The sequence below is a fragment of the Mytilus californianus genome, unplaced genomic scaffold (assembly GCF_021869535.1).
Source record: "Mytilus californianus isolate M0D057914Y unplaced genomic scaffold, xbMytCali1.0.p SCAF_6, whole genome shotgun sequence".
NCBI lineage: Eukaryota > Metazoa > Mollusca > Bivalvia > Mytilida > Mytilidae > Mytilus > Mytilus californianus.
In genome coordinates, this window is record NW_026262712.1 from 82,285,703 (window position 1) to 82,298,439 (window position 12,737).

General features: G+C 30.0%; 1 protein-coding gene across 2 annotated transcripts in view; it reads left to right on the forward strand.

Annotated features, from left to right (window-relative positions):
- LOC127705843 (excitatory amino acid transporter 1-like) overlaps positions 1 to 12,141 on the forward strand; it is an 89,186-nt gene extending 77,045 nt beyond the window's left edge. The window contains exons 8-11 of one of the 2 annotated variants that reach the window (XM_052210194.1): positions 9,882 to 10,115; positions 10,977 to 11,171; positions 11,362 to 11,496; positions 11,696 to 12,141. In XM_052210194.1, the coding sequence (XP_052066154.1) occupies positions 9,882 to 10,115; positions 10,977 to 11,171; positions 11,362 to 11,496; positions 11,696 to 11,903 (772 nt within the window). In that variant the 3' untranslated portion in view covers positions 11,904 to 12,141. Of the gene's footprint in view, positions 1 to 9,881; positions 10,116 to 10,976; positions 11,172 to 11,361; positions 11,497 to 11,695 lie in introns of those variants that run through there. The other variant, XM_052210195.1, reaches the window with a different exon arrangement.
- Positions 12,142 to 12,737: the final 596 nt, after the last annotated feature.

Below are 12,737 nucleotides of genomic sequence, written 5' to 3' on the forward strand. Positions count from 1 at the left end.
GAGACTTTTGATTATTACGAATATAGCTAAAAATTAATAAAAATCACGATTCATTTGGCTAATACTCAGTGAAGTTACAAATTATATAAAGTGTTATTTGGTTAAAATTTTGAGTATTGCTAGAAAACAAAAAGAAGCTTACTTATTTTCTTAGTTCTTTTTATTAAAAGACACATTTTTCAGATTAGGTTCATTCATTCACAATTTTGATTTATTCATATACAATTGTGATTATAAGTATAATTATTCACATGTATGTAATCAGAACAGTTCATTCAGCGTTAGTTTTATTTTACGATCACTGTCTTTGTCAAAGCATATCTATAAATAACTTTTCTTCATTTTTTTCATATTATTTTAATGAAATCACTACATAATTATTTTATAAATTTGTTCATATCTAAATTTAACAGTTTAACTTGATTATTTTGTTTGTAATGTGCGTCTATGAAAAATGTATGTGAAGTTAGCGGCCGGTTCATTATTCGTTATTCGATTTTCAATATCACACCGGCTGCTAGCAGTCTGTTCGATATTCATATTTTCTCATATATAATTAGTTAAAAGTAATAAAAATATAAAAATTCGGTAACATTAAGAGCAAAAAGAGATGATACAAAATGGGTGGAGTTTAAACTGACTCACACATACGTATAATAATGAATAACCTCTTAATCGTGTCTACAATATAACATGTACGTTTGTACTATTATCGATCCTAATTTTACTTCCACCCACTATAGACTAAAAATATATAAAAACAGGAAGGAAACATCTATCATGTCTAATGTAGACTGTTTGTATTTACATGTAGTAAATAAACAAATTATTTTTACAATTCAACTACAGATACACGTACAAGTTATATATTTGAACAAATCCAATCTACAAGCTAAAATCTTAATATACGAAGAAAACATCCAAAACAAATGAACGCAACAGTACTTGAACTTGAAGAAACAAATTATTTTGCGAAAATCATCTTTCATTTTTTAAAATCTATTTCTAAACGGAAATTAATGATATAGACTATTCTTCTACAGCTGTTTCCAGATAGATGATGCGTTGCCCTTACTTTAATATTCGATGAAGATAAAGAACATCGAATTTAAAGTACGGCTATGCATTTTGTCATTTTCTACCATATCAGATTTTTTCTTTTTTTCTACAATGTTGATGCATAAAAATGAAAAAAATAATTTATAAATTTCGTGCGTCCGACAGAAGGTAAGTCTACATTAGCCCTATTTTAAACAAAATAAAACTAAAAATGGCCAAGAGAGACCGAAAAAGTCTCACCAAGGCAATTTATGGCCAAGTTTGTGGTTATTGTTGTTTGTGTACCATTTTATACAGTAATTCTCTTCAGTTGTGTTCATTGACATATCTATATCAAGCCAAAATTGATCTTTGTCGGAAAAACCCTGTTTATAACTTCAGCCTATGTGGAAAAGGCGTACATGTAAAGCTTTTCTTTCGCTCAAAGTTCTTGATAAATATCAGAAAGATATGAAATCAAAAATTGTATTATTATCTTATATCTTATTCTAATTTCAGATTTATTTTTCTTTTTACGTTAACTAATGAACAGATGGGTGTTGTTAGTAGTTTGGTTTCAAAATTGGATTTACCTCTTTTAGAATTGCGAGAGTCACGAAATAAAAAATTATATGCATATGTACAAAAAAAGCAAGCCTGCTCAATAACCAATGCCATGACGTTATGTAATTTTTTGAGTTTCAATTTGTGGGTTTTTAAACAACTCCTTAACGCGATCTCAGAACAATTATGTATATATAACTTTTGTTTAAATTACTATGAAATAGAGTGTATGCTTCTATATACTTTCAGTAGTTTTAATTATAGATATATTTGGTGAAAGTTTGTTCTCACCGGATTTAAATTAATAAAAAAGGTACAAGTATTTGGATCCAACCTTTTCTGTAATATTATTTATATAGCTGAAATGTTTTATAGTCTTTCATTGAGACTGAATATTTAATATTAAAAGACAATGTAATAATATTAGAATATCATACTTAAAAATTTAGGTATTAAATCCTTGTTTAATATTAAAAAATCCACATCTGTGTCATTTGAGTAATGGAGCTGGTTCTTTGTAATATCGAGTATTCCTAAATCTGAACATTATTAAATATATTCATGTACCATTATATGCTATGGATTCGCAATAAATGTAAAAAAGAAATGTGTAAAAGCTCAGTTACTGAAAATAATTAGAAATCTCAATTCAACAGATAATGAACGGGGTGAGTACATACTATATAAGCGTGCAGCCTTTCAAAACAAAAACACTCATTCATACATTTATCTTTATGAAAATCATGACCCACAGAGAACAGTGTTAAATTGATAACCTTAAAGAATAAGTTTATTGAAAGGATCTCAAGTTTTCCAGCATGTTATCTACATTTAAGGGCTCGGTAAACAACATGGCCGTAAAATTTATGATGTGCTATCCCGTTTTGATCACTGCAGCAGCCATTCAATAGTCCTGAGCAGTAAATTCAGTCAAATACAAACGAAAGTTCTTGTACAAGTATATTTTGCGGAAATGTTTATAAATTGTTTACGTATGACACAGGTGAATGCAATTGTACATAGTGGAACCATGTAACTTAGCGATATAACTTTAATTGATACATTTCATATATGACTGCACAATTTTTTTCTATCAAAGTAATAAATCTACCATATCGTTTTCAGCGTATTAGAATTAATGTAGATTTCTATCCTGGCTATTTAAAGGTAAAATTCTATTGCCCTGATCTTTGAGTGTCGTTGTATTTCAAAATGGCAGTAGGAAAAGAAAAATGCTTGGAGATTGTAAAAGCAAACTTGCTGTTATTTTTTACCTTATTCGGCGCTGCAGTAGGATTTATTATAGGTGTGGTTGTTCGGAATACAAACCCAACAGACAGCACTCTTATGTGGGTTGGTAAGTAAATTATAGTAACTCTTGTATTTTGATTTGACCAATGCAAAAAAAAAAAAAAAAAAAATTTAAGCTTTTAAACAAATATATAAAAATATAAAACAGTTATATTTATATTTAGATAGAAGTGTTCTCATTTATCAGCATAAAGTCCAGATTTTTGCAATTAAAACAGAAAAAGACAATATATTAAAGAGATTCGTATTGCCACACAAAAACAGTGCTGAGGTATCAATTTGATAACAGAAAACTAGATGCAATTAAGATTCCATTCCAAATCAATAACTACAAAACATCTTCTGAAAGTGTTACTGCATCTGGAAAATTTGAGATAATGACACCTTTCCCGTTTTATCAAAACTAATTGCTCTTTTTAGAACAAGATAAAAGACAAAATATTTATTTATTATATCAGATGTAGTCCTCTCATATCTTCGGGGCTGACGCCCCTCAGATATGAGAGGCTTACATCAAATACTTATTATATCTATCATGTGTGTCCATGGAAACTAATATTTCCAGTTAAAGCTTATGGTTTGACAGCCAGTAGAAAACAATATTACCTTATCAAATCACACAATAATAGTTAGTTTTTTGTTTTGTTACTCTTTCTTGTTTGAAGAGTGAAAATAAATTTGAAGAAGAGAGTTTGGCATCTAGTAAGAATAAGTGGTACATTTTAATGCTTATGTTTAAAACAATATTTGAGAATGTATAAAAAAAAAATGTTTGCTCATTAAATGTACTTAACATATCTGGTTACGAAATGTATAACAACTTATTATTAAAGCTTTAATTTGTGTTTGTAGGTATCTTAGGAGAGATTTTCCTAAACATGCTGAAAATGATGATAGTTCCTCTGATAGTAGCCTCAGTTATAACAGGTAAGCAGGTTGAACGATTGTGATTACAGTCGGGACTTTTTTTAAATTTTGAAATTGAAGTGAAAAAATAGGAAAGGTCCAAGCAACTCTTCAAATAAAAGACTTAATAGATGACAACCATGTACTGACGAGTTTCCTGATAGGTTTATCTTTGAGGAGTTTTTTATCATGAACATATGACGGGGTTAAGCATTCTGATGATTCTAAATGGTTTTTGTTCTCACATATTTTATAATGTGTGTCTTCCGTAGTATGGAAATTAATATCCAAAACGTGCGTCATAAATAATATGATTATAAATATGTCCTTCTTGTGTTCAACGTTTGTATTAGGTTTTGTACTTTCAAATATTTTGACTTGAACATCATGGAAGAGACTTGTTGAAACGTGAATTGGTGCATTGAAATTTGTACCGTTAATGTTATGAATTGCCATTTGCCAGATTCCGGTGATGTTTATGGTTAACTGTTTAGAAGTGAAATTTTAGTTGCGTATTTTGACTGCCATTAAACTGATTTCGTTACAACTGCTATACTGGACATGCATAGACTAGTTATTAGAAAATTATTCATTGTTTTATTCATGGTTCAATTGCCAAACCAGCTACTTTTGACGATACGTGTAAACGAAAATGTAAAATAACCTTGCTTAATTAAAAATATAAAATAATGAGATGGGGTATAACTGCCAATGAGACAACTTTTCTCCAAAGACCATTTGACGTAGACGTTAGCAACTATAGGTCACAAGTACGGTCTTCAAAATTGAGCCAAAACCTTTATCGCAAGTACTTAAAAGCCCCGACACGGAAAATGCTAATAGAAGTTCAGACGAAAAAACTAACGGCCAGATTTATGAACAAAACAATAAACCAAGTTAATACAACCTCCTTGAACAAACGACAAACAAATATAATATACAGAAACAAACGACAACCACCAAATTTCACTCATGATTATAGACAGACACAAAAAGAATGTGGTACATAAGAAGACTTACTTTTCTTAAATTTTATTTATTTATTATTGTACTTCATTTGATTGAACAGGAACAGCTACCCTGAACCCTAAATCAAATGGAAAAATTAGCTTAGTTAGTTTGGGTTATATTATGTTAACAAATTTCCTTGGATGTTTAGTTGGTAGTTTACTTTGCGTGATCATCCGACCAGGTAAGATATTCATATCATAGTCATATAATACTTTACGTAAATAATTTAGACCATTAACAAATAAACAAGCTGTATAATTTTCACATTTGTTGATTCGCAATGAGCAAAAGCAAAAATACTTTATATCTATTTAAGTTCAACGAAGTGTGTACTGGTAACCTTTTTAATCCGTTAGTCATTAATTTTTAAATTTTCTAAAGTATGCTGTACTTGGGATAAATTGTTACCTCTCCTAAAATATGTCATATGCTTTACATTTCCCGAGATATCCAATTTTAAAAATATGCAACATGTTTAACCTGCATCATTAATAGAATAAATACATGTTCAATACGTCGAAAACCTATAACCCAGATAAATCCGATTCTGGTATATTTTTATTTGTCAATAAATGGTTTATATTTTCTAACCTCAAGTTTACTGGTCTAATACAGTCTCGAATAGTGTGTTTTGTGCTTTAATTACAGGTGAAATCGCTAAAACAGAAGTTAAAGCATTTAACTCGGTTCCTTTAGAAACGGAGGACATTTTCGCTGATTTACTGAGGTAAAATAAGTAGCAATCTAGACTTACCTTTTTATAATGCATTTTTATTGTAGACAGGCATTCTTACACTTGAGTACAAATACATTTTTTAACATCTAATAAGAAGGATGTAATTAGTTTATTGTCGACTAATACACACTTCTATAAACTTATAATGGATAACAGTTTGGTATCCGAAAATGTATTGGTTAGTTCTAGTGGATTAACTAAAGCAACACTGTTGCAAAAATAAGAAGATACCAAGCGGACAGTCAAAATAATCAAAGCAGGAAAGACGACACTATTACAGACGACAAAGTAAACAACAGTACGCAAAACACTACAATAAACTAAAGATTGAGCAACTCAAACCCATCAAAACCAGATTGAATTCCTGTGTAAATGAAAACCTGTTTAATTGTCGAAATGCTTATATGATGCAGTAAAATTGACACCATTTAATGTTATTACTACCACTAGGACATTAATGTATCAGTAGCTCAGTTCTTCGGTATGTTCATGAAAATATGGATATTGTTCTATTGAAATGTTTTGATACACGTTATGCGCACCTGGTGTAGTAAAGGTGCTACCACTAATAACACATGTAACATTTGACCTTTGTTATTGTATAAGAAAAGTTGACCTTAGATGGATTTGGCTATTTTTTTTGTCCTTTTAAGTCATATGACTCTTCAACTGTTTTAGTTCTTATACATCCTTGGCTTTCAAATATAGGTAAATCCAGAAAAGCGATTCGGACGCATTAAATTTATAACGTGTTGTTTTCATTTTTTGTATAGGAGTTTACTTTCAAATAACGAATTTACCATGGCAAGTATATTTTAGGTATATTATAACTTCAAATACAAGTTAAAATGATTTGTATCCAAATTTTTGTTTATTTAATTTCAAAAGTTAAACTGTCGACAGGAATGCATATGTATAGAGCATCTGAAAAACATCTAAATATTTCAACCCTTATCAATACTCTGTACAAAAACAACAACACGTACAATGAAAAAAATCTCCAAACAAAAGCATGAGAGTTTACTCTCCATACACAAATAGCCAACTGATTCCATGTACTTTTCTCAAATAAAACATTATACAGAGGTAGATCAACGGCCTGATTGAAAATCATATTTGATTTTTATTATTATTATCAGTATTAGTAGTGGAAGTGGTAGTTATAATGTGGTTGTTGATGTAATTATTGTAAAGGTGAAATACTATACGGTAATGTGAAGGCAAATTTCCATTTAATTTAATCACAATAAAAATATATTCTCACGATCACGCCTTTTTAAACATAATCAATACCGATTTTAACATGTACTATACTGAATACGAGTGAAAAACTTCAATAATTTCTTTAAGGTACAATATAAATGACCTGTGTCTCTGAAACATATAAAAAAGAAACTCTTACAAGAATGCCAGACAACTTTAATGACATCAGGTTAACTATAAAAAAAAATGGCTTGCATGACTAAATATTTTTTTTGTGTTGTTGGGTTGCTGAAGTATACCCGACATCTTATTTCATCAAAATTTTGCAAATATTGTTTAAATATTCCAGGCATTATACATGGACTGTTATTTTTCATATTCTTATAACATACTACGGCTGTTGAGGACTCTTTTATCCAATCTCTTTTTATTAATCGATATATCAAATATCTGATTTTCGTTTTACAGAAATATATTCCCCGACAATTTGATATCTGCAACTTTTCGCAAGGTAAGCTATTTACAGAGTTTTAAAATCTGAAACACCATTTTTTATAATGTGATGTTGCAGAAGCGCGATCAACTTTAAACGTTCATTTTTTAAGTGTTACGTGTCTCTAACTAACAATATATAGGTACAGATGAATTATTATTAAATGAGACATAGAAACAAGTCTTTAAACAAAAATCTGTTGTTTATTTCATCTTAAAATATTATTCAATTTGCAATTCATCATCTTCTCGAAACAAAGTTGCCGAAGGACTATATATAAGATTGCCATTCCCTTATTTCTGTTTAATATATTTAGTTCATCCATAAGAGTTGTACTTTTTTAAAGCTGTTCTCATCATAGTAAAACATTAATAGATATTCTAGGGATAAGAATAAAATGCGTTTCTAATCAAGAGTAATATGTTGCGGTTTGCTCGCATTTCAGGAAATAAAATATTTTACTAAGATTAATGTTCGATTTATCCAAAAAATATTCAATCAATATTTTCTTATTTGTTACAATTATGAAAATACTACATACGGTGAATTTCCGGGAAAAAGATATTATATATGATGCTATCTCTTCGTATTTGTTACACTCTTAAAGGCATTATTTAGAGACAGATATATTTTCAAGGTAAGAGGGCGCAATAGGTTCATGTATAGGTCACACGCGAGATAAAACTTTAACTCTAGCTTATCATCCAATCGAACACAATTTATTAATTTTCCTTGAAGAAAGCTTGGATCCCGTTTTTTTTTTTTTTTTTTTTTTTTTCAAGGTCAAAAAATAAGTCCCAAATTCGTTGAAAGGATTAATGCTCGGTGAAAATTGAAGGTCACCGGGTATGCTAAATGAGTGAGATGTAATGTGGGTATTCATGGAATGACGTACTTAGCAATATCTTATAATGTTTTGCGTTATCTCGTGATATTTTTTTTTATATATTTGCCACCTTATTATTATTTTGACCTGATTTTTGGCCTTATTATTCTGTTTTGATAAAAAAAAATTATAAAAATAGTTTTATTTGCATAGCATAGCAAAACCCCGGTATCAACAGAAAGTCTGACTTCCATGCCTGAGCTTTAATTTAATTCGTTGTTTAGAGTAGACATCTTCAGAGGAATTCTAAAAGTTTATTTGCTGTTTTTCAGACACTAACGAGCTATGATATAGAGAAATACAAAGCAAATGAAACTATAAATGGGACAATTGTAAAAGTCATAAAGACTATGGTGACTGGAAAAAATCTATCCAGTGCTGAATAGCACAAATATTCTAGGTATAGTTCTGCCAAGTTGCTTTGTTTTAGTTTTGTTAGATAACATGTGAACAATGTATACATATATATTAACGAATATGGATTTTTATTTATTTTAAAAAGAAATAAGAGGAAACACAGAAACCATATGGAGTACTGTATTTTACAACTACAATTGTATTTCTAGTCATGTTGACGCGTTCAGTCTACCAACCTTCAGAAGTGATACACTTTACATAAACATACGTTTCAGTGTATACTTAAACAACATGGCAATCACTTAAATAATTATTTTACGATAGGAACATGCCACAACATTCTTGTTCATATCATAGCAATCACATAAAAGAAAGCTGAAACTTTTTTTCATTGTTACATTATAAATTTATACAGCAATTAACTTTAATTTATTTTGATCCATAATTGTGAAAATGTAAGTCTGGTTTTTGTACGTTTTTTATATATTTGTAAGAAACTTTATTTATTTAGGTCTTTTGATTGCCAGTGCCGTGTTTGGCATTGCAACTGCGTCAACAAAAGAAATTGGGCAACCTTTCTTCAAGTTCTTCTACTCAGCTACTGAAATCATCTTGGTGATTTTAGGAAAATTAGTTTGGTAAGGATTCAAGAATAATGACACTTAACTCATCATAGAAACCAGGCTCAAACTTATGAACACCAAACGCGCAATTTGCCTTCAAAAGATTCATCAGTGACGCTCAAATCAAAAACGTTTAAAAGGCCATTTTGATGAATGTCCTCTTTTTTATGTTTATTGATACTTTGATACGGTAGCTGGGTTGATGGCATTATGCTGTTTATCGACTTGACCACATTTCAAATTTCAGTCACCGATTTGATAAAAAAAATATTTGTTAGGGATATATATTTATTCAAAGTGTAATGTGTGAGAAATTACGTAGCCAAATTGCATCATAAATGTACATTTATATTTGATACCATGTCTGACTTCCGTCAAACTAAATGGTTCTTTATGTGACTGTGGTCGATTTAACGCAAAAATAAAAAAAAAAGAACCAGTAAATTGAAGGGATCAATTTGTATATTTTCATACAAAGACTATATCATATATTTAATCAGAAGATCAAAAAATACTCGAAAATTAAATAAAAAGGATGATGTTGATGAAAGATCTAAAATATTCTGTAGTGAATTAATTCAGAGCTTATGTAGATTCAGTAAAATCTATGATGAACGCGTTTGCATTTTTTATCATATATGTTAACATCTGCATATTTATCTGGTGTGTCTTAGGTTGCATGAGCAGTCTGGTTGTTACCTCATTGGCGTTAACAGATACTTATGTTATTCGTATAGGGAAATTTTATTTCAGGTTTACACCAATTGGTGTAGCGAGTCTGATTGGTAAAACTATTGGAGGAACAAAGAACTTGGAGGATGATTTCAATAGACTTGGTTTATACATAGCAACACAAATGATTGGTTATGTTCTCTTTATGATAGTAGTAGTGCCAATTACGTATTTCATATTGATGAAAATGAATCCGTTTAAATTTCTTTTTACTGTGATTCATGCTTTTGTAATAGTGTTTGCTACTTCTATGTCGTACGTACTTAACACTGTGGTAGTAGTACATAAAATATAAAAATAAGAAGATGTGTTATGATTGCTAATGAGACAACTATCCACAAGTTACCAAATGACACAAAAATTAACAGCTATAGGTCACCATAAGGCCTTCAACAATGAGCAAACCCCATACCGCATAGTCAGCTATAAAAGGCCCCAAAATGACAAATGTAAAACAATTCAAACGAGAAACTAACGCCCTAATTTATGTAAAAAATAATGAACGAAAAACAAAGATGATACACAGCAACAAACGACAACCACTGAATTACAGGCTCCTGACTTGTGACTGGTACATACAGAATGTGGCGGAGTTAAACTAGTTTTAAAGCACGGTTGCTCGATTGTAATCGTCAGACAATACTATTAGTCTTAGATTGTAGATAATAAAAGACATAGTGAGTGTTGTGGACTAGGATATGTGTGAACCGACTATAAATATAAAGAAATAGAAAAACTATTCAAAGTAGCATTCATCTAGCATGAACACGCCGTCAATCCAGATGTCGTGGTTATTTGATGCAGATAATCCTTACATTGTATAAGCAGACAGATTTCCAAATATTATAAAAAAAATCTCATCGAAAATTTAAAAAGAAATCTGTAATACAAATATTCAAAAGAAGTTATCTACAGTATCATATCCGCAAGGTTTAAGATTTATAATAAACATACAACATGGTGGCAATCGTATTTTTCATGAAACTAAACATTGATGATAAATGTGAAACATTTCATTAGAAAATGATATAAAGTTGTTTTTCATCAGTTGCACTGTTGCATTTTCAAATATATGAAGCATGCATGTATTATAAACATAACCATTTCTCGTTTAAGAGCTATGTCTATTCCTGAAAGTATACGGCAATTAGAAGGACCGAACAAATTAGATCGTAGAGTGACTCGATTTGTCATTCCATTAAGTGCTGCTATTGGACGTTGTGGAACCTGTATTTACATAAGTATATCATGTTTGTTTGTTATGCAAATCACTGACCAGGAAGTGGACGCTGCTTCGGTCATTTTAGTCATGTAAGTTTCTTAATCGTAAAATTTCGTTACATTTATACAAGATAAATTTATTTTTGAAAATCAAATTTCATTCATTTATTTTTAATTCCAAAAAGTCTTATGTTTAACATGATCATTGAAACAACAAAGTTTTAGTAATTTTGTATTGACATCCAAACAATAAATGATTACTGACAAATAATTTTTTCAGCATTCTAACAACATTTTCGTCCTTGGCGATACCATCTGTGACAGGGGCTGGCTTGATTACTGTTATCATCATACTCACTGCGTTAAATATTACACCTGAAGCGGCAGCACTTCTTTACACATTCGAATGGATTCTGTAAGTATATCGTACGATGCAATCCGAATTGTGTCTTATCCTTCGAAAATTTAAATATGAACCTTTTTTATGCCGGATGGCATGACATGCATGTGTTTGATTAAAATGTTATTTTTTTTATTACAAATATAAAGAGGCACATGTTGAGGTATTAGTGCTGTCATCGTACAATACTTTGTAAATACTGTTCTTGTTTCAGAGATAGGACGAGGACAATTACAAACTACAGCGTACAAGTGACATGTGTAGTATTTACACAAAGGCTATGTTTATCCTCATTAAAGACTGAAAACAACGATGATGAAACATCACAGGCATTAAATGAAAAAGAAAATGGAATTCAAATAGCTGAGATGGTTGACAACGAAGAATATTTCAAAGAGAACACATTTGATCAATGCCTTTGAAATTGCCCAACTCACACTCGTAAATAGAAGTTCTACATAAATATTGAACTGAATATAAGTCTTCATAGGATTTAGCACACCAAGGGTATTTTGTATTTCATTGTAGTCAATGTATTTGAAAAAGACAGATATTGCATATTTCTTTACATTAAAAGATCATTGCCTTAAATTATTAAACTCACTACATCTTCTGTTCATAAATACAGCCCATTGTATAATTATTGATAAAATAAATTGCACCTCGTTGTATGTTTTATGTAACATAATGTTTAATGTTATGAAACTATATTATGTTTTATATTTAATAAATAATGCAACAATGAAATCAGAAAAGATGTTTAATAATTAATTGACAGGTCATCTTCATTTACAAACCTCATGTAAAAAAAATCTTATAGTCACTTTTCCAAAAAAAAGATAAAATCTTCTTGCGAAGGTCTTTTATTCCACTTTCAGATATATTGATTATTTCCTGTCACTCGATAACCCATATTTATCTCACGAAACATTTTATAAACAAACAAAAGTGACATATTTGTTTTCAAAGTAATGACTCTACCATAGCGGATTCAATCTTAATGTATATTGTGTATCCTTTATATGTAAAAGGATGAAATTCGACACACAGTTTTAAAACGAATAACCGACACCTTTTCTCATTCAACGAATGAAGTTCTTAAAATGTATTTATTATATATAAAGCTGTGTTAGTCCAACATTTTAATTGATGAAACACATGCATACCGACTGTTCTTAAGTTTTTTTCAACATGGCAGTAGGAAAAGAAAAATGCTTGGAGATTGTTAAAGTAAACTTGCTTGTACGTTTGACCTT